The 25,524-nt window shown below is 33.9% G+C and overlaps 3 protein-coding genes across 3 annotated transcripts; 1 reads left to right on the top strand and 2 right to left on the bottom strand.

Annotated features, from left to right (window-relative positions):
* Positions 1–4,832: 4,832 nt before the first annotated feature.
* On the top strand, positions 4,833–10,676 carry LOC18110556 (probable leucine-rich repeat receptor-like serine/threonine-protein kinase At3g14840). Its single transcript, XM_052451411.1, has 7 exons — positions 4,833–4,838; positions 5,021–5,097; positions 5,204–5,272; positions 5,374–5,445; positions 5,540–5,611; positions 10,433–10,504; positions 10,601–10,676. The coding sequence occupies exons 1-7, from the start codon at positions 4,833–4,835 to the stop codon at positions 10,674–10,676; spliced, it is 444 nt and encodes a 147-aa protein (XP_052307371.1).
* A 4,832-nt stretch (positions 10,677–15,508) lies between these two features.
* On the bottom strand, positions 15,509–24,136 carry LOC18110555 (probable LRR receptor-like serine/threonine-protein kinase At1g53430). The gene is made up of 24 exons (XM_052451799.1): positions 23,825–24,136; positions 22,192–22,378; positions 21,847–21,918; positions 21,275–21,346; positions 21,101–21,172; positions 20,949–21,020; positions 20,731–20,802; positions 20,573–20,644; positions 20,387–20,458; positions 20,213–20,284; positions 20,061–20,132; positions 19,284–19,358; positions 19,114–19,179; positions 18,947–19,006; positions 18,827–18,865; positions 18,698–18,747; positions 18,220–18,587; positions 17,838–18,036; positions 17,620–17,760; positions 17,397–17,515; positions 17,025–17,235; positions 16,685–16,922; positions 16,270–16,420; positions 15,509–16,157 (listed from the first exon to the last, which is right to left on the bottom strand). Exons 1-21 carry the CDS (start codon positions 23,955–23,957, stop codon positions 17,200–17,202), a joined length of 2,121 nt encoding a protein of 706 aa, XP_052307759.1. The 5' UTR covers positions 23,958–24,136; the 3' UTR covers positions 15,509–16,157; positions 16,270–16,420; positions 16,685–16,922; positions 17,025–17,199.
* LOC127903934 (probable LRR receptor-like serine/threonine-protein kinase At1g53440) lies at positions 15,732–17,145 on the bottom strand. Its single transcript, XM_052451410.1, has 4 exons — positions 17,025–17,145; positions 16,685–16,922; positions 16,270–16,420; positions 15,732–16,157 (listed from the first exon to the last, which is right to left on the bottom strand). Exons 1-4 carry the CDS (start codon positions 17,143–17,145, stop codon positions 15,732–15,734), a joined length of 936 nt encoding a protein of 311 aa, XP_052307370.1.
* Positions 24,137–25,524: the final 1,388 nt, after the last annotated feature.

Here is a 25,524-nt window from a genome sequence, read left to right as displayed (position 1 = left end):
TCCATTTTCCTTGTATGAACCTATAAGTTTAACTTTAAGGTTTTTTTCTCACCCATTTTATATGGTTTGGCCACATGATGCTTTTTTAATATTTCTTATATATTGTCAATAAAGTGATTATTATCAATATATATTGCTTCTATAACTGCTTCTACAGGTCAGCAACAACTTTTGGTGCCTCGATGAAATTAGTTGAACTAGTCAACCACTATCATACACTCTTTATCAAGGAAGGAGGTGTGTATGATGTTGACAGTAAACTGATTTCTAGAAATTAGTTGAACTAGTCAACCAGTTCGGAAACGGTCGACCGATTCAATCGTCAAAATACAGTTCTTGCTTGGATTAAGATTTCCTTGTATTAGTTTAATTCCTTTATAGTCTAGGACTTAATGCCTATAAATAGACTTGTAATATAAGGCATTATTAAGTGAATATACATAGATAAATCAAAGAGAGAAACACTTCAATAAAGTTAACATTTCTCTTATTCTTCTTCTTATTCTTTAGATTTGTTCTTGAGTTTTTCTTTATCTTGCATTATTATGTTGATCTCATACCATACTTGTTTTACCTTCAATAAGTGGTATCAGAGTTTAGGTTGATTGTTTGCCATGGCCAATCCTAACTTTTCACTTCAATGTCCTCGTTTGACAAAGAACAACTATGAAATATGGTGTATTCGTGTAAAAGCTTGGTTAGGTTCCCAAGATGTGTGTGAAATGATTGAGAATGGCTTTGAAGAGTCTATGAAAGGAGAGCGTTGACTTCAATCCAAAGGGAGGTTGTGCAAAAACACAAAAGAATGATCAACAGGCACTCACAATCATCCACCAATGTTTGGATGATGTCACTTTTGAGATGGTGGTTAACACAACCACCGCCAAGCAAGCATGAAAATTTTTGCAAGTATCAAACCAAGAAGCTAGCAATGTGAGAAATGTACGTTTACAAAAGTTACATGGTGACTTTGAAAAGTTATATATACTTGAATCGAAGAATATTTCAGATTACTTTACTAGAGTTTTAGTCATATACAATTAAATGAAGAGATATTGGGAGAAGATGGAAGAGACACGTGTGGTAGAGAAGATCCTACGTTCACTGCAAAAAAAAGTTCCATTATGTTGTAGTTGCGATCGAGGAATCGCAATACTTGAATTTTCTTATCGTCGCACGTGTGCATTGTCGCAATGATCATCATTCTGGGTCAGGGTAGTCAAGAACGGTCTTTGATTTTTTTTTCTTTTTTTTTTCGGGGAGTCACCACCTAGTACTACAGCTACTAGGAACACTAACATGTTTTTTTCTAGAGATTCTAGGTAAGGAACTGATTGCGTAAAGAAAATGTATTAACATCCCTAGTACGCCTTACCTAAGGTAATCTGCATTGTTTTTTTTATTTGTTTGCTATGGTCTGATGATGTCTATTTCTACCGTCCTACTATGGTAGGTTTGCTATGATGAACAAACCCTGGTTTTCTAGGTCAAGAACTCGGTCTGGGAAGGTGAAATATCCTCAATTAATGTTGAGGCTTATTTTTAGGGAAAACTGGAATTTTTGCTATCGCATCATTCCAAATAATATTCTAAATAAAATTCTTTGCGGATCTTATCCTTGTATTAAAAGTGAATGAGTTGTATTATTCACAATAATATTTTGAATATTAACCTCATACAGGTTTTTTATCCTTATATTAAAGTGAGTAATAAAATTATTATCCATAACTAGCATGGATCTGTTTTTTATCGCAGCGACCTTAAACAATTCAAAGAAAAGAATGCCATATGTCTCTACTCTTTCAGTGTAGTTCCTCCTAGTCTCTCTCTGTTCTATATCCCCTATGTCTTTATACGTCTAATGTGGTCTCCTTCTGTTTCTCTTTGTCCTTTTTCTGGTATTCTTATGTGCCTCCTCTGTTTTTTCTCTCTTCCCTTTTGTGTCATGGCCTTTCTCTGGTTTTTATCAAGATTGTCAATTCCGTTTCGGAAGGTGTTTTATTTTTTCAATTGGAATGAAATGTTTCAGTTTTGGAGTGTTTCTGCGTGCCGTTTCGGGGTTGTACTGTTCATATATATATATATATATATCAACAAACATAATTCAAATTCAAAATAAATTAATTATATATTATGCAATACAAACACAATGTCACAAATAATTTCAAATTTTAAAATATTTCTAAATAGTCAAGATTAAATAGATCTTTAACTTAAAGTAATTCAACTTAAACAAAATATCAAAATATTATGAAAGTAAAATGTTTTAACACAAATATTTTAAATATAAAACTAGGTCAATGTTATCAAGGCTAATGAGATCTAAAGCATCCCTTGTTTTGCTAAAATTCTTACAAAGTATAAACATGAAAAAAAACAACATGAATATAAATCATATATATTAGTGATAAATCTAATTTTAAAAAATTAATATCATTGTTAATGAAAATAGTAATAATAATTTTCAATATTATTATTAATATCATTGTTATTGAAAATAATAATGAAAAAGAGTTTTTTATATTTGGATGGTTTAATTAATTAAATTGAACCAGGTTCAATTTGATTCAATGGCTTTTCAAGACCAGAATGAAATATGTGAAATGAAACCGGCACATTTTGGTCAAAATTTAGCTGAAAAATTTGAAATGGATCGAGATTTGAAATAAGATAAAAATTATTTTGTTTTGTTTTGTTTTGTTTTTTGAATTAGTATGATATATTTGATTATTTCAAACAAAACTAAAGAAAATTAACAAACTTGATAGCATCTACCTTGACAATACAACGTGGGCATGTGAAACGAAGGCTGTGCAAAATCAGATTGTTAATTAAGAAAAATGAGACACAAAACAAAGAAGAGGGCTGTATATGTCGGCCCAATGGCCAAGTTGTGTAGTAATTAATTTTATTTTCCTTGTTTTTATTTTCTGTCACAATTATAGAAACGGATTAGATTGCAGTCGTACTGTACCTATGCGCTGGTGTTGACTTTGACTTGCAAATGACAACCAATGATGGCAATATTATATTATATCTTATAACTATCTAAGTAGATAATTTAGTGATAAAAGTTTAGAATTAAAGGATTTATTCTTTTTATAATTTTAAATTTGAGCCATATAGTTGCTAATATTGATAGCTACTGGATATTTATCTGGTTATTAACTTCAGGACCCATGAGAATTAATCAATATACACGCAAGCTAGTCCATATCCTATCCTTGCTTTTATATATATATATATATATATATTCATCTCAAAGTTTAAAGGAATTTGAAGCTATATAATTGGGTTAATTTTTTCTCATTACATAGAAATTATTGGGTTTTTTTTTTCCTTGAATAGTAAATAATTATCAGACGAAGTTTGTTTGTATGTGTTTATTTTATGTAATACGCAAATCTAAACCTTAGCTTGGAGGATCACTACAATTTAGATGCCAAGAACAATAACTTTGTGGACCGCTAGTCATGGCTATGAAAATTTATTAGTTAACTCAATGATCAAGTGACGGATAGAGAAGGGATAAGGATTATTTTCTAAAGTGGTTTTTATTTTAAAATATATTAAAATAATATTTTTTTTTATTTATAAAATTTATTTTTAATATTAATAAATCAAAACAATTTAAAAATAAAAAAATATTTTGAAATAAAAAATACTTTTTCAAAAATTTTAAAAACACCATTCCTGCTGCAAAAGGATACATGCACTATCTCCCACCACACCGCTGTTCTGGATCCAACCAGTAAGAATGTTGACATGGTCTTGTGTTTGCGTTTCGACCACACATGGTATTGATCAAGTAAGACTAAACACTTTATTTTTTTATTGTTTTATTATTATTATAAAAAAGTCAGCACCTTCTCAAATACTCTCGTTACAATGGATTTGATGAGTTGGTTTGGTATTTTAGTAATAAATATTTTTGAAAGTATTTTTTATTTTGAAAATATATTAAAATTATATATTTATTTTAATTTTTTAAAATTTATTTTTAACATAATATTTTAAAATAATGTAAAAACATCAAATAAATATTAATTAAAAAAATTTAAACCCTTTTTAAACCAAAAAAACAAACATGTTCTATTTATTAAAAAGTAACAAGGCTCTTGTGCTTTTGTGATGTCATTTTAATTTATCGGGGGAATTATGATGGCGTTTTAGGGTTCAAAATAAGAATTTATTTTGATACATCTTCCTTACAATATATGGTATTAACGTTCCAGCTTCTTTCAACTTAGTCTTTTTTATATATATAAATACGATTAATTATTTTGGTTTTTTATAGAAAAATTCACTCTCTTTTGGGTCCGCATAAAATATTTTACAGAAAAATGTTTTTTAAATTCTTCTATATTTATCTCTAAAGAATATATTTATGTTTTAATATCCCATACATTATTTTATATAAAAAATCATCAACGAAAAACATTTTATAATTAACTTTTAAACTCAGTTTATTTACTAAAAAATATTTTTAACTTATAAAATTTTAGAAATAACAATTTATTTATAATATAATCTATCTATTTCAACTATTACCATTCTCTTTTCCTCTACTATCATTTTTTTCACCGCCATGAAAATCTCATCCCCATGTTCTCCATCATCTTACTGCCATCACCCTAACAGTTGTTTATTTTATTTTTTAATTTTTTATTGTCTTATCATCAATGTATTTTAATTATTTTAGATTGATTTCTAGATACAGTTTCATAAGTGATTCAGTACCTACAATCAAACAATTAATGATAAACAGCTAGTGGCTTAGTTGAGTCGATTTAGGTCATGAATTAATGATAAGAAAAAAACCAAATTTGATAATGGATGTAACACCAATCATCATGCATGTGTTTGCATGTATAAAAATGTATATAAATTATTGAGAAATTATATGTTCGTGTTGATAAATTATTGAGAAATTATAAAACAATTATTTTCGCGGTTTCAATTCTCAAATAAAATAAAATATTGTTTAAATAAAGGTTAAGATCTTTAAATATTGTTGAAGCACAGAGTTCTGAAGACCCAGGATCTTGAAGGCAGTCTTCCACAGGATTTGGGCAGGTTCCCTTACCTCCAAGAAATGTAAGCATTGCCTCTTAAGTTCTTTACCAAATTTAGCCCAAAATCATTGTTAAACATATGATATGGAATATTAATATCATTAAACTCATGGTTGTAACCTTTACAGTGACTTGTCACGCAACTACCTCAACGGTACCATCCCTGCAGAATGGGGAGCCACGCCACTAGCTACCATGTACGATACTTTTTCTCTCATATACATGCATGAGTTCTTGAACAATGTTTAGTTGTACAGGAAATTAACTGAAAAAATGAGTTTATACATATCATATGCAGTTCTATTATAGGAAATCGATTAACCGGCCCAATCCCAAAAGAAATTGGAAACATCAGCACTCTTGCAAACTTGTAAGATAAACAAGATCGATCCTTTCCTCCTTCAATCTATTTACTAAGTAATGGTTTTTGTGGATGTGATGTTTTAAGTGAAACAATCATGCAGCACTGTCGAGTTTAATCAGCTTTCAGGAGTTCTGCCACCAGAGCTTGGAAATTTGACTCGCTTAGAAAAAATGTAAGACCTTTCGCTACAAGTTTATGTACTATGTAATTTTTAAGTTACTTTTTAGAGTGATATTTTGTCTTCCGCTTCTGCAAAATTTGGTATTTTGTCTTCCTTTCAACTTCTGCAATTTGATATTTGCGTTCAGTTCCTGCAATTATTTTGGTATTTCGTCTTCCCTTCAGTTTCTGCAATTTGGTATTTGCGTTCAGTTTCTGCAATTATTTTGGTATTTTATCAAAAAGATATTTGTTTAGTTTCTGCAATCTCTGTTCAGTTTCTGCAATTTGGTATTTTGTTTTCCGCTACTTTTGCATTCTGGTTCTCTGTGACTGTTGATTATGGCTACTGAAAGAGATGATTCGCTTTAGTCTGTGAGTCGAGGTTGAATGAGAAGAACTATTCATATGAGAGCTATGTAATGAGAATTTTTTTTAAGGGTAAGAAGATGTGGGGATATGTTAGTGGAACTTATGTGGTATCTAAGAATACTGAAGAATGAGATACTGCTTCGATAGATGCATGAGAAGCAAACAATGCAAAGATCATTACTTGGATCAACAATTCTGTTGAGCATTCTATAGGTACACAGTTGGCAAAGTATGAGACAACAAAGGAGGTTAGGGATCATCTGCAACGGTTATTCACGCAATCAAATTTTGCAAAATAGTATCAGTTAGAGAATGACATACGAGCTCTTCACCAGAAAAATATGAGTATTCAGGAGTTCTATTCTGCCATGACAAATCTTTGGGATTAATTGGCTCTTACAGAATCGGCAGAATTAAAAGCATGTGGTGCTTATATTGAACGTAGAGAGCAGCAACGATTGGTACAATTTTTAACAGCACTTTACAGTGATTTCGAAGGACTTAAGAGGTTCAATTCTGCATCGTTCTCCACTGCCTTCTGTTGACTCTATTGTCAATGAGTTATTGGCTGAAGAAATACATCTTCAATCTTATTCTGAAAAGGGAATTCTTTCTGCTTCAAATCCTTCTATACTAGCAGTACCTTCTAAGCCATTCTCTAATCATTAGAACAAGCCTTACACAAGGGTTGGCTTCGATGCGTGTAGTTTCTGTAAGCAGAAAGGTCATTGGAAGGCTCAGTGTCCTAAGTTGAGACAGCAGAATCAAGCTTGGAAGTCTGGCAGCCAGTCACAATCTAATGCTCATCGACCACCTCAGGGTTATAAACCACCACACCACAATACTGCAGCAGTAGCTTCCCTGGGCTCTATTACCGATCCTAATACTTTGGCTGAGCAATTTCAGAAGTTTCTCTCCTTGCAGCCACAAGCAATGTCCGCTTCTTCCATAGGTCAGTTGCTCATAGTTCCTCAGGTATGTCACACTCTGAATGAGTCTTGGATTCTGGTGCTTCCCATTATATGTCTCCAGATTCCTCATCTTTTACCTTTGTGTCCCCTTTGTCTTCCATTCCTGTTATGACTGCTGATGACACTCTTATGCCCTTAGCAGGTGTTGGTTCTATTGTCACACCTCATTTGTCTCTCCCTAATGTTTATCTTATTCCAAAACTCAAATTGAATCTTGCATCTATTGGTCAAATATGTGATTCTGGTGATTATTTAGTCATGCTTTCTGGTTCTTTTTGTTGTGTACAAGATCTGCAGTCTCAGAAGCTAATTGGGACGGGTCGCAGGGAGAATGGACTATATATTTTGGATAAGTTAAAAGTGCCAGTTGTTACTGTTGCCGCTGCTGCTACTACTGTTGATTTGTCTTCCTTTCGTTTGAGTCTTTCATCTTCTAGTTTTTTTTTATGGCATTCCCGTCTAGGTCATGTTTCGTCTTCTCATTTGAGATTTTTGGCATCTACAGGAGCTTGAGGAAATTTGAAAACGTGTGACATTTCTGATTGTAGTGGATGTAAACTGGAAAATTTTCTGCTTTACCTTTTAATTGAAGTATTTCTGTTTCATCTTCACCATTTGATTTGATTCATTCTGATGTATGGGGACCTTCTCCTGTTGCCACAAAAGGAGGGTCTCGATATTATGTCTCTTTTATTGATGATCATACTCGTTATTGTTGGGTTTATTTAATGAAATATCGTTCTGAATTCTTTGAGATATATGCAGCTTTTCGAGCTCTTATCAAAACTCAATATTCTACTGTGATCAAATGTTTTAGGTGTGATTTGGGTGGGGAATACACCTCTAATAAATTTTTTCAATTGCTTGCCTTAGATGGAACCATCCACTAAACTTCATGTACAAATACTCCTAAGCAAAATGGTGTTGCTGAAAGAAAACATAGGCACATTGTCGAAACTACTCATTCTCTCTTGTTGTCTGCTTTTGTTCCTAGTGAGCTTTGGGGAGAAGCTGTTCTTATTGCTGTAAGTTTGATTAATACAATTTCATCTTCTCATAGTTCGGGTCTATCTCCTTTTGAAAAGTTATATGGGTATGTCCCTGATTATTCCTCATTTAGAGTCTTTGGTTGTACTTGTTTCGTTCTTCGTCCTCATGTAGAACGCAGTAAGCTATCCTCTCGATCCACTATTTGTGTCTTTCTGGGTTATGGTGAAGGTAAAAAGGGGTATCGTTGTTTTGATCCAATAACTCAGAAACTTTATGTGTCTCGTCATGTTGTCTTCCTTGAGCATATACCTTTCTTTTCTATTCCATCCACTACTCATAGCCTGATAAAATTTGATCTTATTCGTATAAATCCTTTTTTTGAGGATTCTGGTAATGATACCTCTCCCTATGTTCGATTAATTTGTACTCATAACTCTGCAGGTACTGGTACTTTACTCTCTGGCACACCTAAAGCTCCATTCTCATCTACAGCCCCTCAAGCTTCATCTAAGATTGTGGATCCACCTCTACGTCAGTCCATCCGCATTCATAAGTCCACAAAACTACCAGATTTTGCTTATTCTTGTTATTCTTCATCATTTACTTCTTTTTTAGCTTCTATTCATTGTCTCTTTGAGCCCTCTTCCTATAAAGAGGCAATTCTTGATCCGCTTTGGCAGCAAGCTATGGATGAAGAACTTTCTGCTTTGCATAAGATAGATACTTGGGATTTGGTTCCTCTACCTCCTAGTAAGCGTGTTGTTGGTTGTCGTTGGGTGTATAAGATCAAGACTAATTCTGATGGGTTGATTGAGCGATACAAAGCTAGGTTTGTTGCAAAAGGATACTCACAACAATATGGTATGGACTATGAGGAGAAATTTGCCCTGGTTGCAAAAATGACTACTATTCGTACTCTTATTGTCGTAGCTTCGATTCTTCAGTGGCATATTTCTCAGCTTGATGTTAAAAATGCCTTCTTGAATGGAGATCTTTAAGAAGAAGTTTATATGGCACCCCCTTCTGGTATTTCACATGACTCTGGATATGTGTGTAAGCTTAAAAAAGTATTATATGGTCTCAAACAAGCACCTCGTACTTGGTTTGAGAAATTCTCTATTGTGATCTCGTCTCTTGGCTTTGTTTCTAGCAGCTATGATTCTGCTATTTTTATTAAGTGCACTGATGCAGGTCATATCATTCTGTCTTTATATGTTGATGACATGATTATTACTGGTGATGATATTGATGGTATTTCAGTTTGGAAGACATAGTTGGCTAGACGATTTGAAATGAAGGGTTTGGGTTATCTTCGATATTTCCTGGGTATTGAGGTAACATACTCACCTAGAGGTTACCTTCTTTCTCAGTCGAAATATGTTGCAGATATTCTTGAGCGGGTTAGACTTACTGATAACAAGACTGTAGATACTCCTATTGAGGTTAACGCAAGGTACTCTTCTTCTGATGGTTTACCTTTGATAGATCCTACTTTATACCGCACTATTGTTGGGAGTTTGGTATATCTCATCATTACTCGTCCAGATATTGCATATGTTGCTCATGTTGTTAGTCAGTTTGTTGCTTCTCCTACTACTATTCACCGGGCAGTTGTTCTTCGTATTTTGCGATATCTTCGGGGTACAGTTTTTCAGAGTTTGTTACTTTCATCCACCTCTTCCTTGGAGGTGCGTGTATACTCTGATGCTGATCACAGTAGTGATCCCATAGATCGCAAGTCTGTTACCGGGTTCTGTATCTTTTTAAGTGATTCTCTTATTTATTGGAAGAGCAAGAAACAATCTATTGTTTCTCAATCATCCATCGAAGCAGAATATCGTGCCATGGCATCTACTACCAAAAAGATTGTTTGGTTACATTGGTTACTTGCTGATATAGGAGTTTCCTTTTCTTATCCTACTCCTATGTATTGTGACAACCAGAGTTCTATTCAGATTGCTCATAACTCGGTTTTTCATGGGCGCACTAAGCAAATTGAGATTGATTGTCATCTTACTTGTCATCATCTCAAACATGGCACCATTGCTTTGCCTTTTGTTCCTTCTTCCTTATAGATTTCAGATTTCTTTACCAAGGCACATTCCATCTCTCGTTTTCGTTTTCTGGTTGGCAAACTCTCGATGCTTGTAGCTGCCGCATCATGAGTTTGAGGGGAGATGTTAAATAATATTTATGTAGTCTTATTTATTAAGGGTAGAATAGTACTTTCAGTTTAACCTATATATACTTTATTTGTATTTAGGTTAAGACTAAGCATTCATAATATACATATTATTCAGAATTCTAGCCTTCTTTTTGTATTTGATCTCAATTATTTTAACACATCTATCCTCTAACAACTTTACTGGATAGTTGCCAGCAACATTTGAAAAGCTTACCACAATGAAGGATTTGTAAGTTTTTGAAGTATTATTATAATTATAACACAAATTAAATGTTCAACTTTGAATCAAACGACATGATTTTATTGTTTTTTGCAGCCGAATTGGTGATAACAGCTTCACAGGTCAGATACCGAATCTTATTCAGAAATGGACCAACCTGGAAAAACTGTAAGATTTTTTATGGTTTGTAATTGTATGAATTATTTTACAGTTTGTGTGGCCTATCAGATTATTTATTTGAACCAATATTCAACTGCATGGTAGAGTGATACAAGGCAGTGGTCTAAGCGGGCCGATTCCATCAGGCATTGCTCTTCTAGAAAAGATGGTTGATCTATGAGTAAAGCTCTGTTGATTGATAACTTTTATAAGAACAATAATAAAAGCTCTTATCCTTAACTGTGCATATATGCAGGAGAATCAGTGATCTGCAGGGAAATGGAACTGAAGCCCCATTCCCACCATTAATAATATGAAAAACCTAAAGACACTGTGAGCTAGATGCTTTCTTATCAATCATCATGTGATTATTGTTTTGCGTTGTTGTTTCTTCTTTATGTGATTCTGAAAATTAATGTTTATGTTGCAGAATACTGAGGAGTTGCAATATTATTGGACCAATACCTGACTTTGTTGGTGAATTGCCTAAAATGACAACCTTGTCAGTTCCTTTTGTCAGCTTCTTTATATACCGTTTTGGACTTTGTTAGCATTTACCCTGTCTTGTATTTGCGTACTTGGCAGTGATACACTGATGTTCTCTTAGTTATTTGACCATTTTTCTTCATTTCCTAGTAATATGCTGAGCTCTCCTTATGGTTTCTTTGCAGAGACCTCAGCTTTAACAAACTTATCGGAGAAATTCCAAGCAGCTTTAGTGGTCTAAGAAAAGCTGATTACATGTAAGCAAATGGCTTTATATTTGTTCCTTCTTACATTCAGCTTGAAGATCCCGAGCAGTTCTCATATTTCAAACCAAGTCTTGCAACTGTTCTATAAGCTACAGGAACAATTGTTCTATACGGTTTTGTTACCTTTGCTTGAAATCCACTTTCATTGATTCACTACTTCTTTCTAGATATTTAACGGGGAATAAGCTAAGTGGAATCGTACGAGACTGGATAACTATGGATGGAGAATTTGTGCAAGGTTTTTTTTCCTATTAGATTTATTTCTGATACGTCTAAAAGTTACTTATTTAGTTTTACAAATATCCTACAGAATTTACCTATTGTTCTCTTGATACCGCAGCCATTTGAGGAACACAATTCCATACCATCCCTAGATTGTGTTCAGAAGATAATAAACTTGGTTTGGGGTTTCGATTGCAGCTCATTGATGATCTATTGCATTTGGAAAACCAAGTCATCTAGCGACTTTTTCTAGATTTGATGCCTAAAACTAAAATTTCCATGCATTAAGGGATAATGAGAACATCAGAAGGGTTCATAGCCACTAAGACTAATTAGGCACACTTAACCAACTATGCGATCAACAAATTGTTTGATTGATTTACATTTTGAACTGACATCTACCTTTCTTCTGGCAGTGATCTTTCCTACAACAATTTCAGAAATGAAAGCTCATGTCTACAGTGCAAAGTGTAAGAAAGTGAAGTTTTATGCTCTCCATTTCTTTTCTATCCCTCATTCCCCTGCATTCACTTGCAATTTGCGTAAGAGCTAATTTTTCTCACTTCTCTGATTTCCTACAGAAACTTATTTGGCAGCGCTTCAATGGGCAACGTCTTGTAAGTTTTTAGACTCCTGAAAACTCAATCTTATCTATTTCTAGAGAGATGTTTGATAATTTGGTCTAGGCCTTTCCTATTCTAAATTTTAATCAGATATGTTGCTGTTTTTTATTTTTATTTTCTTTTTATATCGCAGCAGAAGTACTGTTCCATGCTTAAGAAGCTTTCATTGTCCAAAACGTAAGTCAGGCTTATGATTGTGTTATAGAAAATTATTTGCTCCTTTTACGTACCAAATATCTATAAATCAGAAGTCTTGTTCTGGAAGTTAAAAGATCAAGTATACCTTCTACCATGATGTCATGGTTCTTGTCATTACAAAGGAACAGAATTGCATAAGAATACGATCAATTGTAAAAGAAGCATTCACATAGTAGCTTAACAAAATTAAGCTTCTACAAGGTAACAATAATATTTTCAACATACATAAGTTGTTCTTTGCCATGTTAGTTTGATTTGTGCATGTTAGTATTCCATGGTGATTGATATGTTGTTGCTTTGGCACCATAATTCTATTCCCTCCACATAAATTGTGGAGGAAAAGAAGCAACTATTGAAGGGAAAATATACTAAGATGATACAGATCCAGCCGGACCATCAAGATTCTACTGGGGTAGAACAAACTGTTGGTGTAGTTTGTAAATTAAATAAAGAAAAGATGTTTATCCTACATTGGAAAGAAACACTCCCTCCTAATGTTTCTAAGTGTGGGTTTCTATTGTGTAGTAAATTAAACAATGGTGGACAAACTCTCTTATTTGGCTTCCTAATGTTATTATATGGATATTTATAATATCAAAAGATAGCATTTGGAACTTGAAACTTGGAACTTAATATGAACAGTCATATTGTTTCATCAATAGTCATATTATTTGATGAACAGTCATACTGTTTCATCGTTATGTTTCAAGTCTATAAAAACATGTTACTATACAGAAAAGAAAAACAACAAAAAATACATATATTATTTTCTTGGTCTTATCTTCTCATTCTTTTAGAGGTTTAGAGGGCTTAGTTGTATCCTGAAGGTGTTGTCTTTGTGTGAGACAAATAAACACCTTAAAGATAGTGTTTTCATGCCTCTAAGCCAACTTCATATTTGTTTCATCCTAAATTTTCCTAACAATTTTAAGGTGTTTATTTTGATGGAGACAAATATGAATTCTAGAGTCAAAGTTGCTAAGGATGTCAATTCAACTAGATCGGTTTGATGGTACAAATTACACAAGATGGATGGACAAGATGATATTCCTGCTTACTTCATTAAAGATTTTCTACATTCTTGATCCGAATCTATCTATACTACCTGAACCACAAGAAGATGAATCTGCCACTATTAAGATTGCAAGAGTAAAACGTGAAGAAGATGAAGTGATTTGTCAAGGGCATATATTGAATACTCTGACTAGTCGACTTTATGACATCTTCTCCAAATTAAAGTCGCCAAAAGAAATTTGGGCTGTCTTGGAGACACACTACAAGCAGGAAAAATCAAGTTCTGATCGTTTTATTGCTTTAAAATTTTTTGAGTATGAGATTACTGACAATAAAGCAATCATGGATCAAGTCCATGAAATTCAAATGCTGAAATCAAAACTTAGTGATTTGGATATCAAAGTTCCTGATTCACTTCAAGTTGGGGCTGTTTTATCAAAACTTCCTCCATCCTGGAATGAATATAGGAAGAAGATGTTGCATTCTACAGATAATTATACCTTTGATCAGTTTCAAACACACTTGCAAATTGAGGTTCAATCTCATATGCGTGAATTGTAAGCAACAAATTCTAAAGTGAATTTATTTACTGAAACTGGTTTGACAATAACTCAAAACAATCTGAAAGTGTAAAAAAAAAAAAGAAACAAATTCAAGAAAAAACAAAATGCTAATAAGTTATGAAAATAAAGTGCACTATATAAAAGAGTGCTAATAACTTACTGCTTCATCAACTGTCCATCCATCATTATCTTATTACTTTTGTTTTTAAGCGTATTTCTTTGCCTTGTTATCATCATTTCTGTTCATACTTTGCCTTGTTATCATCATTTCTGTTCATACTTGTTAACTTATTTGAGGGCTAATTACGTTATAACTTTTTCAAAACTTCCAATCAAATTTTTCCTTCCATTTTCTTCGACCTTAATCCATTTTTGGTACACCAACTTAGGTTTTGTATCAATCGAGAGTACGTACATTTAATTTAAAAAATAAAAAATTAGTGCACGAACATTTTTTATTATGTTAATCTAGTACTTATATCAATATCTTATTTTTTAATGTGGTTCTATCTTGATAAAAGTACCCTTTTAAATAATTCTATATTTAATGAATTAAAATATTTTAAATTATAATAAATATTTTTAAAAAGAAATTGATATCAAAAAATCAAAATATTTGTAATTGATTGAGAAAAAGTACAAAGATGATGTCCTAGTAATGCATTTATTCCTTTTTTTTTTCTAATTTTTCATGTTATTTTCTTATCTTTAGAACTATTTCTGACCTATTATGTATGTTGCCTAGGATCCTATCTTTGTTTCTTGAGTTGGTTGTTGGTTTCTGACCTGTTTCTAATGCACTATTCTTCTTCTCGATAATGTAATTTATTTTTTTACACCGATTTTTTTAGATTTTTGCCCTATCTTACTACATGTTTTCCCTTATTTTTTCATGTGCTGCCACTCTTTCTTCTCTAGAATTTTAATCCTTCTTGCCAAACCAACTAGCTGTGTGTGTGTGTGGCAACGTGAGTCTTGCTACACAATGTGCAAACGTGAGTCTAAAACTTACAACTAGCTAAGAAAAATATATGTGTGTGGCAACGTGAGTCTTGCCAAGATGGCTCCGTACTTTGTAGTGTTGTGTTCTCTTTCGGTCTTGTTTGTTTGATCGAAAGTGATTTTTTAAAAATTATTTTTTAAATTTTTATATATTTGTTTGTCATTAGAAAAGTTGGTAAACAGAAAACATTTTTTAGAAGTTGTGAAAAATTTAAAAATATCATATTATTTGTTGATTATATCAAATTTGGTCTTCAAACTTTTAAAATTGTTTAAAAATTTAAAAATGTAAGATTTGTTCCTCATTATTTTAATAAATTTGAAAAAAATAAAACATTAATAATTATTTTCCAGCTCATTTTCTATAACATAACCAAACACTAGAAATTGTTTTCCAACTTATTTTTTATTACACTACCAAACATCGAAAAATAATTCACTTTCCCAGAATTCACTTTTCCAGAATTCACTTTCCAAAAGAAAACAACTTTCCGGCAAACAAACGGGGCCTAAACCTGCCTTACCTTCTCCCTCTAAGTTCTTTTTTTCCCCTTTATTTGCCTTTTCCTTTCCACCACCTCAACTAGTTCAAAAAAAAAAAAACAATTAAATTACTACTACTACTACTGGAGGACGAAGAAAGATAAGTATGCTTCGTCTAATTTCTACTCATGTCATCAACATTTGTCCAATTCGAAAGACCAAGCTCTCCAATGTTTTTTATTTTTTAACAAAAGAATCAACATATACCAGAACAAATCATTTAAAATGTATTTCTTGATTCCTCAGCAATCCTATTTGCAAACTCAGAATACTACCAGACCAAAAGAAAAGGAGGGACTATTTCATCAATTTCCGTTGATCAATCTAAGTTGACGTCGTAAAGATCCTTAAGAAGCTTGGTCGATGAGGAATCTATGATCTCATCCTTACTTTCGATAGAAAATTCAGAATCGATCCACGGTCCATCCATTGATATGCTCTTCTGTATCTGACTGTTTTGAGATCCATTTGAGACGTATGTTTGGCTATCATGTGAGAGAAGCTCAAAGGCTTTGAACCTTGCATCCTGGTTCATGGTACTGCGCTTGACTATCGGAGCTTGGACTGGAATTTGTCCCTCAAGCATCTTCACTGCAGAAGACATTGATGGCCTTAAAGTGGGAGATGGGTTGGTGCACAAGAGAGCCAAGTTAAGCATCCTCAATGCCTCTATTTTTGAGTAGTTTGAACCAAGGCTTGGATCCACAAGCTCTAGAAGGTTTCCTTGCTCTTGCAGGACATAGGCCTACAATTATCAGTAACATGCATTTTCCATCAGTCTACAATCATGCTCATTGGTGGTCAGTGTAAATGTAAATTGTGTAGACAGAATTCTGAAAGGAAATGATACAAGTTACCCAATCAAGAAGATAAACAAACTCCTCCTTCGGCCTGTAATTCGTGTTGCTCTTCCCACTGACAATTTCTAAAACAACAACCCCAAAGCTGTAAACATCTGCTTTATCTGTCAAGTAACCCCTCATAGCATATTCTGGAGCCATATAACCTCTGAAGAGAAATTAGAAAGAACCAGAAGAGTAAGTATTGGCCATGAGCTAGTGGAATAAATTTATATGTTCTCATGTCCAAGGCGATAATCATTTGTGCTGCTGTTATGAGATGCCATCAAATAATATGTCTGCGTTTCACAATATTTCCATTTGATATCCATATTGTTCAAAGTATCATTACCAAAAAAAATAAAAATTTATTTATCCCTTTACCACAAGCAAGGAAATTAAATTGAAAGAACAAGGGGGAGAAAGAACTCACATTGTCCCAGCAATCCGCGTGCTAATATGAGTGTTTTCTTCTTCGTCCAGTTTAGCTAAACCAAAGTCAGATATCTTGGCATTTAGATCCTTATCAAGCAGCACATTAGTTGCCTTTATGTCTCTGTGTACAATCTTCAGCCTTGACTCTTCATGAAGATAAGCTAATCCCTTTGCAATACCTAACAATATTTTCTTTCTTGTTTGCCAGTCCAGTTTAATCTGGTGTTCATCACGACCTGATAGAGACGAGACAGAGGAACAGGAAAGCAATTTAATCTCATTCTCATTCTACAGACTATATATAAGCTGATACATTAAGGAGTTGGTCAAGCATTTACCAAAAAGAGCCCGAGCAAGGCTATTGTTTTCCAAGTATTCATATACTAACAACAACTGATTTCCTTCAATACAACAACCATACAGCTTCACGAGATGGGGATGCTGCAAGGCAGATATCATGCCTATCTCATTCACAAATTCACGATTTCCTTGTTTCGATTTGGCCGATAACTGCTATACAGCAATTACAGAACCATCTGACAACATGCCCTGAAATAAAATAGACTGAGATTTCAGAATGTTTTAAAAGATATTACATCCCTTTTATCACAAGCTTTTGCATGTGATTTTATACAAGAAGGCGCCATACAGTAGAACACTTTGTCAGCACATAACCTAACTAAATAGTAAACTGGAACATTCATAAATACCTTGTAAACTGGACCAAATCCTCCTTCTCCTATCTTATTTGCAAGGTCAAAATTATTGGTCGCATGTTTAATTTGCCTTAGGCTGAAATAACCAGTTTGGAGATCTAGAGCACGGAGTTCTGTGATGAGCAGAATCTCAAAATCAGCATGACAAGGATAATCAAAAGTTTACAGCATGCACACAATCAAATAAGACACATCCTACTTGTGCCATTAATCTTACCTTTATCTTCAAGGTCCTTCCCTCCCAAGTAACCTTTCTTCCGGAGGACCAGCAAAACCAATGCCGCAAGCACACATGGAGCAGCTACAATGCCAATAATAGCTCCAACTGATAATCCGCCACCATTATCCACCTTAAAGTCTACAAGGAGAGAAATGAATTAAACAAAAAGACCGTTGATGGAAACAAAAAATCCTCTTGATTTCGTCAAGACTTACTTGGAGTCACTGTAATGGCAGATATGAGAGGTCCATAGACACCCCTGTCAGGAACAGCAGTAGTACCTTTGCCTGACCAGTATAAGTGTATCTCCAGTGTGGTACCATTAACAATTATACCATCAAATACCTTAGTGATGCCAATACCAACACCTCCAGCTTCCTCCATAATATTGAAATTTGCCTCAACTACCTTCCCCTGCAGGAAGAAGTTCCGAGCATGACTTTTGCAGGTTTTAAAGAGTGTTACCACCGTTTTCTATGGAAACTTGAAAAGGATCCATAACACATGGTAGGTCTCATGAGGTTATTTAGAAATACAATCATAGATAAAAAGAAAAATCCTAAGTAAATGCGCTAATTTGAAAATCATTTTACTCACTTGAATTGATATATCAAATATCCGCCTCCCAAGGCTGCTAAAAGTCTGATTATTGGAATACATAATTTCAGCAAAGTGGAGCTGCACTTTGTAACTGCCCGCCAGCATGCACAGGCCATAGTACTTGAGTGATTGAGGGGCAAGGCGAGCAGTTTGGTAAAAACCTTCACCGGTCACATTCAGACCATAAGAATTTGTTGCTTTGTAAGCGCCGTCATCAGTGCCAATATAAGTCCCTGTACTGCTATAACCCCATCTTTCTGATATAGATGCAAAATCAGCTGCCCCCCCTGGAGTTGTGTCGTCTTCATATTCATTATCACCAACAGTCTCACTGCTCCCTCCACAGTTTATGAACAAGGAATGGTCTGTAGAACGAAGTATTAATATCATAAGCTGCCTTCCCTAGGACAACAAGTACTGTATTTATGTAATTACACCTTCATCAAACACCAGAGTACTGTTTTTACACACTTACGTTGAGGTTTTCTTGTGCAAACAAGGTCCTTGTTCAAGCACCAAGAAATCCTGTAGAGAAGAATGAGGGTTGTCGATAAGTCAAATTTCTAGATTTCTTAAAAGGCATCTTAGTGAAGGAGGAACTTACTTGTTACTCCCAGTTGACACATGACTAGAAACTAAGTTCCTATATGATTTCAAAATAGAAGTTAGCAATCAACTTGAGACAAAGGAGAAGAAACAAGTAACGGGAAAAAATAATGCCTACACTGGTAGCTGTTGACAACTTGGCTGAGCTGACCCAGTAAAATTGTTGTAAGATAAATCCCTGAAATAAAATTTCACGGCAGGGGTAATATAGTTGTTGATTGAGGAGAACAAAGATTGGTGTATTTCATGTATAAAGAATTATGTATAGCTTCACAATAGACTCACAAGTCTTTCCTGCTTCCCAGTATCCAAGCAGGCACTTCTCCAGTTAGTAAGTTGTTATTCAGAAACCTACACATTAATAAACAGGTAATGAACCAGCAAGCTGTCAATATGAGAAATATATTAGAAACGATGATCCTGTGCTTTCAGATAGCATGCGTTTATTTACTTACATGAACTTTATATTTTTTGTCAAACTCTCTAATGGGCCAGGAATCGGGCCTGTCAACTTGTTAAAGCTCAGATCTCTGCAATGAAATATATACAAATTAATGAAAGCACGTGAAAAAAGCACTAGATAAAATTAGCTCTGGGCAATATAAACACACTGCAATCTAATTCACGGAATGTCGGACCAGTCCGTGTTGTCAGACTAATAATATTCAAGGTCCTATTACATCCTCTGCAGCATGGCTTTTATGAAAAACATGAGCCCCCACCATCATGATTTTGAATCATGCAGACTATATGCAGGTCTAGCTCATGCTCACAGAGAACATATGAACCTCACACATACATATACAGCAGAATTTCCACTCCTTCCAAATGTTAAGATGTCTTCCACTTATCTTATTACATTGTTATAATGTAGAACATCACCAACAGCATCTCATATGACAAATCAAGATTGGTTTGAAAACATCCCGACCTCACTCAATGAGAATCTAAAATAAGGAAAAATGAAATGCAAAACTGTCGGTTTTAAAAGAGGAAAAGGCTGGAGCTTCATGGTTAGGAAATATCCTTGTTCAACCAGGATAAATAAGGAATCAACTTATTGCTACACCTTTACTGATTCACTTTGCTTTATCTTACTTTAAATGAAACCAAACGATAGAGTAAAGTGATGTCAATCACTTTACACATCTTGTCATTTTGAATCAGAGTAACATAATATGACGCCCATGAAATTAAGCGTTGCCATGAAGGTAGCTGTTAGAGAAACTTACAGAGTATCTAGGTCTGCCATATTTCCAAGGTATTCTTCGATTGAACCAGTCATTGAGCAATTTCTCAGAATCCTGAGTAAAAAATAATATGTAATCAATTACTGATGTAATATTGCTGTAACAATATATTTGATCAGTCTCATTCAACTCACAGTTTTTCCATTTTTGTCATATCTTTCAGATCAGGGAAAGTTGAACTGGATCCTTTCAAATCAGATATTCTCCTGAAAAATCAAGACAACAGAAAAAATCAGTTTTCTCAAATATAGACTTACCGAAAAGCAACGAGGCAAAATTCTTTGAACTGAATGGGAACTTAAGCTCACAAAGTTGTTAAGTTTTTTAACAGTGAAATGGTAGAGGGAATAGGACCCTCCATGGATGTTCCTTGCAAATCACTGCAAAAGAAATATACCATTGTTAGGAATGCAAGAGGGAAAGGAAAATGGAATTCCATTCAGCTTGTGCTCGAGGACACATTAGCAGATAAATGGAACAAAGTAAATACTCACAATGTCGTAATGTTGGTCCAGTTCCCAATAAAGTCAGGTATCTTCCCTGACAGTTCACTTCCATCTATCCTACTACAGGAGCATATGAAACATATGAATATTTAAGCTCAGCACAGTAATTACTATAAAAAAAAATTGTGACCCGCATCATCACTTACAAATCATTTAAATTCTTTAAATTGCCAAATGTGTCTGGTATTGTTCCTGAAAAATTGTTGGCGGAAAGAAGACTGCAGGGGTAAATAATACAAAGTTACAAATAATTTTTTCTGAGTGAGCATCAAATACTGGTACCATACATAAAAAGACTTAGATTGAATATCATGAAGTAGATACATAAATAAACTCAGATAGAAGATGAAGGCATCTGTCTTACAGTCTCTCCAAGCTTTTCAAATTTCCAAGGTCTGGATGAAGAGACCCTCCTAGTAGATTATCTTCCAGGACCCTGCAAGACGCAATACCTATTTTATTGCAACTCAGAATTTCATTTACTGGACAAGTAGAGAACTTTGTTTTGAGACTTACAGGGACTTCAGAGTCGCAAAGCTGCCAATTTCCCTAGGAATTGAACCGGAGAGACGGTTTGCCAGAAGAGACCTAAGGTATAAAAGAAAAAATATTGAACAGGTTATTTATTCATGAATGGCCATGTCACAATTGAAAACTCCATAAGAAATACAAGTGAACAAACAAACTTACAAACTCTGAAGGTTTGGGAGCTCAGCTAGACTTCCTGGGATTGATCCATTTAAGTAGTTGCGAGAGAGATCACTGTACAATGCAGGATGCTTCATTTCAGTCATTCTAAAATTCGAATTCTCACAGAGTAAAAAGAATGGTAATATTCTACATTGCACATTGCAGCTGTAACAAAATCTTGCTAAGACGATAACAATAAAGGGGAAAAAAAACTTCAAAAATGCGAGTGAACAGGGCTGTCTGTGTTTGAGAAAAGAGGCATTGAAACTTGGAAATTATTTCACACGTAAATGTATATCAAACTGAGTGAATGTGGATGGGCTATTTGGCAACTAAACCATTCTAGAGAACCAAAAAGAACAAGAAAAAACAGGACAGGAGTCTATCAACTAAGACACTGTAACCCTGGAGAATTTGAAACTTGCACATTGATAGCCCATTGAAGGAGAGAGCTAATCACTGAGATCATAAGAAATCTAATTAAAATCATCCATAAATCCAGATAGAAACTGATCTCCGCTGTCCAACAAAAAACTTGACTAACAAGAAATATATACGCAATTGCCACTCACATTTCGCGCAGTTGGGTAAGATTTCGAAATTCCACTGGTAGAACTCCAGTCAGATTAAAACCCTTCAGCTTGCTGTCAGAAGAAGAGAAAAAAAAGATGATTATAAAGAGAAAGAGGTAAGAGGTGATAAGTCTTCGTACAACACCAAGCGGTCGTTACCATAAGCTGAGGTTTAGGAATTGATACAGTGTTCATATAAAATTGGACCAGTACCAAATCCAAGAGAGAGTGTTTGCTACAAATATATTCTTCTAATCAAAGCATTGCTTGAGACGAGTCTAATCTCTATCTGAGTGGTTATTATATCTGAAGAAAAAGGAGGGATATAAGGAAACAAGTGCATACAAGCTGATGACATGACAGACGGTGTTATTTTCAAATGTACAGTCACATGTAACGTTGCTTTGAATTCTGTCATTTTTGGGGGGGTCGCTGATGTACAGCTTCCACTGTGCGCTACTGCAGGAAGTTCGATCGATTGTCGTCCAATTGTTGTTTTTCAGCTTGTCGGATATTGTTTGAAGGATTTGCACTGTTGCATCAGATAGTAACAATACATGTTAAGAAACACCAAGAAAAAATGCTTACAATAATGTTAGAAATTACTAGTAAAACAAATCATAATTTCACGTCGATCAGCATAACTGTTCATGGGTGAGATAGACCTGCACAGATTTACTTTACTAGACCTTTCCTTTTTGGGATATATCACATGGACATGGTCGAAACTCTCGATTTTCACCCAATATTTCGCACATATTTTAGAAGCCATTTTTTTTTCATGTGCCTCCCAGAGCTTTCCTCTGCAAATCTTGCTAAAGTATAGTGATAGGTAACTCCTTGATCACATTACACAAGAGAAAATAATGCCACCCAGTTGTTATAGTAAAAACACTTTGCACACTTGGAAAACCTAGCATAAATAAATTTAGCTAACAATACAAATATGCCAGGGAGGCAGGAACCTTCCACCATAAATGAAAGCCGTGTTGAACAGATACAACTTTCAAGCAACAGTTGCTCCTTGAAACGATGAGCATACCAAAAATATGTCACATTGAAGAAACGAAAAATATATATATTTTTTAATAATATCACCTTTCAATAATTTCTTGTACTTTATTTTAACAAATATGCCAGGGAGGCAAGAATCTTTCTACCATAAATGAAAGCCGTGTTGAACAGATGCAACTTTCAAGCAACAGTTGCTACTTGAAACGATGAGCATACCAAAAATATGTCACATCGAAGAAACGAAAAATATATATATTTTTTAATAATATCACCTTTCAATAATTTCTTGTACTTTATTTTAACAAATATATCAGGGAGGCAAGAATCTTTCTACCATAAATGAATGCAGTGTTGAACAGATGCAACTTTCAAGCAACAGTTGCTCCTTGAAAGTTGAAACGATGAACATACCAAAAATATGTCACATCGAAGAAATGAAAAATATATTTTTTAATAATATCACCTTCTCACTTCTTGAATTGTTTAATATTTTATCAAATTTCTTGTACTTTATTTCTTTTGTTTAATATTCTTCATTTCTTTTGTTTGATTGCAACAAGAAATTGAACAGTTTTTTTCTTTTTCTTTTTTAAGAAAACTATACAAATCATGCATTTAAGTAACATTTTCAAAAATACTTTTTCCGAATTCCTCCTCTTTTCCTATTATTGCCCAATTCATGCAATATATTTCCCCGATTAATCTTAAAAAATAAATAAAACACAATTTTTTTATGACAAGAAGAGATAAAAAAAAACGTTTTTAAAGAGAAATGAAAAATCTGAAAGTCAAAACAGCAGTTTCCCCCGACGAACAAGACAAGAGCATGTCTGTCAACTAATGTTAAGAACAAGAACACTTGGCCATTACACGAAGAAAACCCAGAAAGAAAAACCATTTATTCTGCCAAATATTTTGATTTGCTGACAAAAAAAAAGGAGATTGTTGAATTATGACCATTTACCTTCATCTTGTGGCAAGAGTGGAGTCACTCCTTGGGCATGAGATCTAAATTTGTCCACAACCAAGCAATTCAATACCACAAAACCGAAAACAAAAACAGAGACAGTCTTTGACAGTGATTGAACAAACGCCATGTTTTAAGCATGCAGAACACAGTTACTCTTTCTCTAATTGTGGGGTAATTAATTCTCCAAAAAAAATAATTCAAAGAACACGAAAAAGAGCAGTAGTTCAGGGACAGAAACAATGTTTTTCGTTTGTTTTTTTAGAGAAGGAAGAAAGAGAGTAAGGTGGTTGGAGGGAAAGATAATGTAGGAGGGGTTTTTAAAGATGACGAGTTACTCGGGTTTTTATTTTTTATTTTTCATTTTGCATTGCGTCCTTTTCTTGAAAAAAATGCTGTCGTCGTAATAAAATATTGAGAAAGGGTCAACAAAGCTCTAAAAGCAAAACCCAGAGAAGAAAAAAATATACAAAGAAAAGGAAAACACTGCTTGTAAAAGTAAAACACAAGACCACCCCAAGAGGGTCGTCGCAGAAAGGGAGGATGGCAGGGATGGTGAAAGATAGGAGGGGAAGTTGCGAGTGCCACTAGGAAAAATCAAAGAGAGTGAATTGATCAAGAGAACGTGAGTGTATTCCGAATCAAAAAAGGGGAGAGCTGAAAAAACACGAAAAGGCTGGCATGATTTCGTGTTCTTTGTATCATTGATCTAGAATCAGCTAAGCCGCCTGCCAAGGATAATTTGTCCTGGCAGAGAGGTTGTTGGTTTTCTTTCGAACAGGGAAGGAGCTGGGACACATGGTGTGGTCTTTACCGTAATGTCGTTGAGGAGACAAACTGTGGGTGTCCCAGAAATCAACATTTGCGGGTTGTTCTTAATAAAAAGTCAACTTTCGCGTATCCAAATAGTGATAAACAAGGCCTGAGGACACCCTGAACATGTACGAATGCGTAAACATGCAGTAAGATGATTTGAAAATAGACTTTTCTACCCTCAAGTCAAATTTTCTTTTTATTGAAAAATGTTTTTTTTTAATTAATTTTTTTCTAATGACAAACAAACACGGGAAAGTTTGGAAAGTGGTTTTTCGGAAACCACTTTCCGGAAAACAAACACAGCCAAAAAAAAAACTTTCTTGAAAACCAAACCAAATTTTTCTTTGACTGGAAAGTGTTTTTCGTTGACCGAAAAGTGTTTTTGTTGACTGAAAAGTGTTTTCCGTTGACCAATTTTTTTAATGACAAACAAACATATAAAAGTTTTGAAAGTAATTTTCTAAAAAGTGAATTCTAAAAAACAAACATTAACTTAATTGATTTGTAAATTTAGAGGATGATATCTTTATTATTAAATTAAAAAAAATTATTAAGTCTGAATCATTCGATTTAATTAAAAACTTAATGATCTAGTAATTTAATCAGTCGTGATTGATGTAAAATATTATATATTTAACGGATTTGATCAAACCCGTCTAGTTAGACTAGTGAGTTTAACATTGAATTGGTTTTTTTTTTTTTAATAAAAATTTGCAGCTTTTGCAAGTTATATACTTGCCACTTTATCATTTCTTGTTTATGACAGTTTGACCAATAATTTATTAGTTGAATCAATAACTTAAATCACCTAATAATTTGATTTATTCCTTCTTAATTTAATATATTAATGTTAAAAATAAATTATAAAAAATAAAAAATAT

Source organism: Populus trichocarpa, chromosome 3, assembly GCF_000002775.5.
Source record: "Populus trichocarpa isolate Nisqually-1 chromosome 3, P.trichocarpa_v4.1, whole genome shotgun sequence".
NCBI lineage: Eukaryota > Viridiplantae > Streptophyta > Magnoliopsida > Malpighiales > Salicaceae > Populus > Populus trichocarpa.
This window is presented reverse-complemented; position numbering and strand designations above follow the sequence as displayed.

Bases quoted from the DNA above. Each gene is read 5' to 3' on its own strand.
- LOC18110556 (XM_052451411.1), top strand. The intron at 5,273-5,373 runs GTACGATACTTT...TATCATATGCAG, and splicing joins GCCACGCCACTAGCTACCAT to TTCTATTATAGGAAATCGAT. The intron at 10,505-10,600 runs GTAAGATTTTTT...ACTGCATGGTAG, and splicing joins TGGACCAACCTGGAAAAACT to AGTGATACAAGGCAGTGGTC.
- LOC127903934 (XM_052451410.1), bottom strand. From the start codon at position 17,145: ATGATATCTGCCTTGCAGCATCCCCATCTCGTGAAGCTGTATGGTTGT. The intron at 16,421-16,684 runs GTGAGTTCTTTC...ATTTCTCTTCAG, and splicing joins ACGCGGATTGCTGGGACAAT to AGGTTATATGGCTCCAGAAT. The intron at 16,158-16,269 runs GTAACTTGTATC...TGATAATTGTAG, and splicing joins TTGTTTATCTTCTTGATTGG to GCCTATGTCCTGCAAGAGCA.
- LOC18110555 (XM_052451799.1), bottom strand. From the start codon at position 23,957: ATGGCGTTTGTTCAATCACTGTCAAAGACTGTCTCTGTTTTTGTTTTC. The intron at 21,173-21,274 runs GTAAGTTTGTTT...TTTATACCTTAG, and splicing joins CTCCCAAACCTTCAGAGTTT to GTCTCTTCTGGCAAACCGTC. The intron at 18,037-18,219 runs GTGAGTAAAATG...TTCTTCCTGCAG, and splicing joins TATTTGATATATCAATTCAA to GGGAAGGTAGTTGAGGCAAA.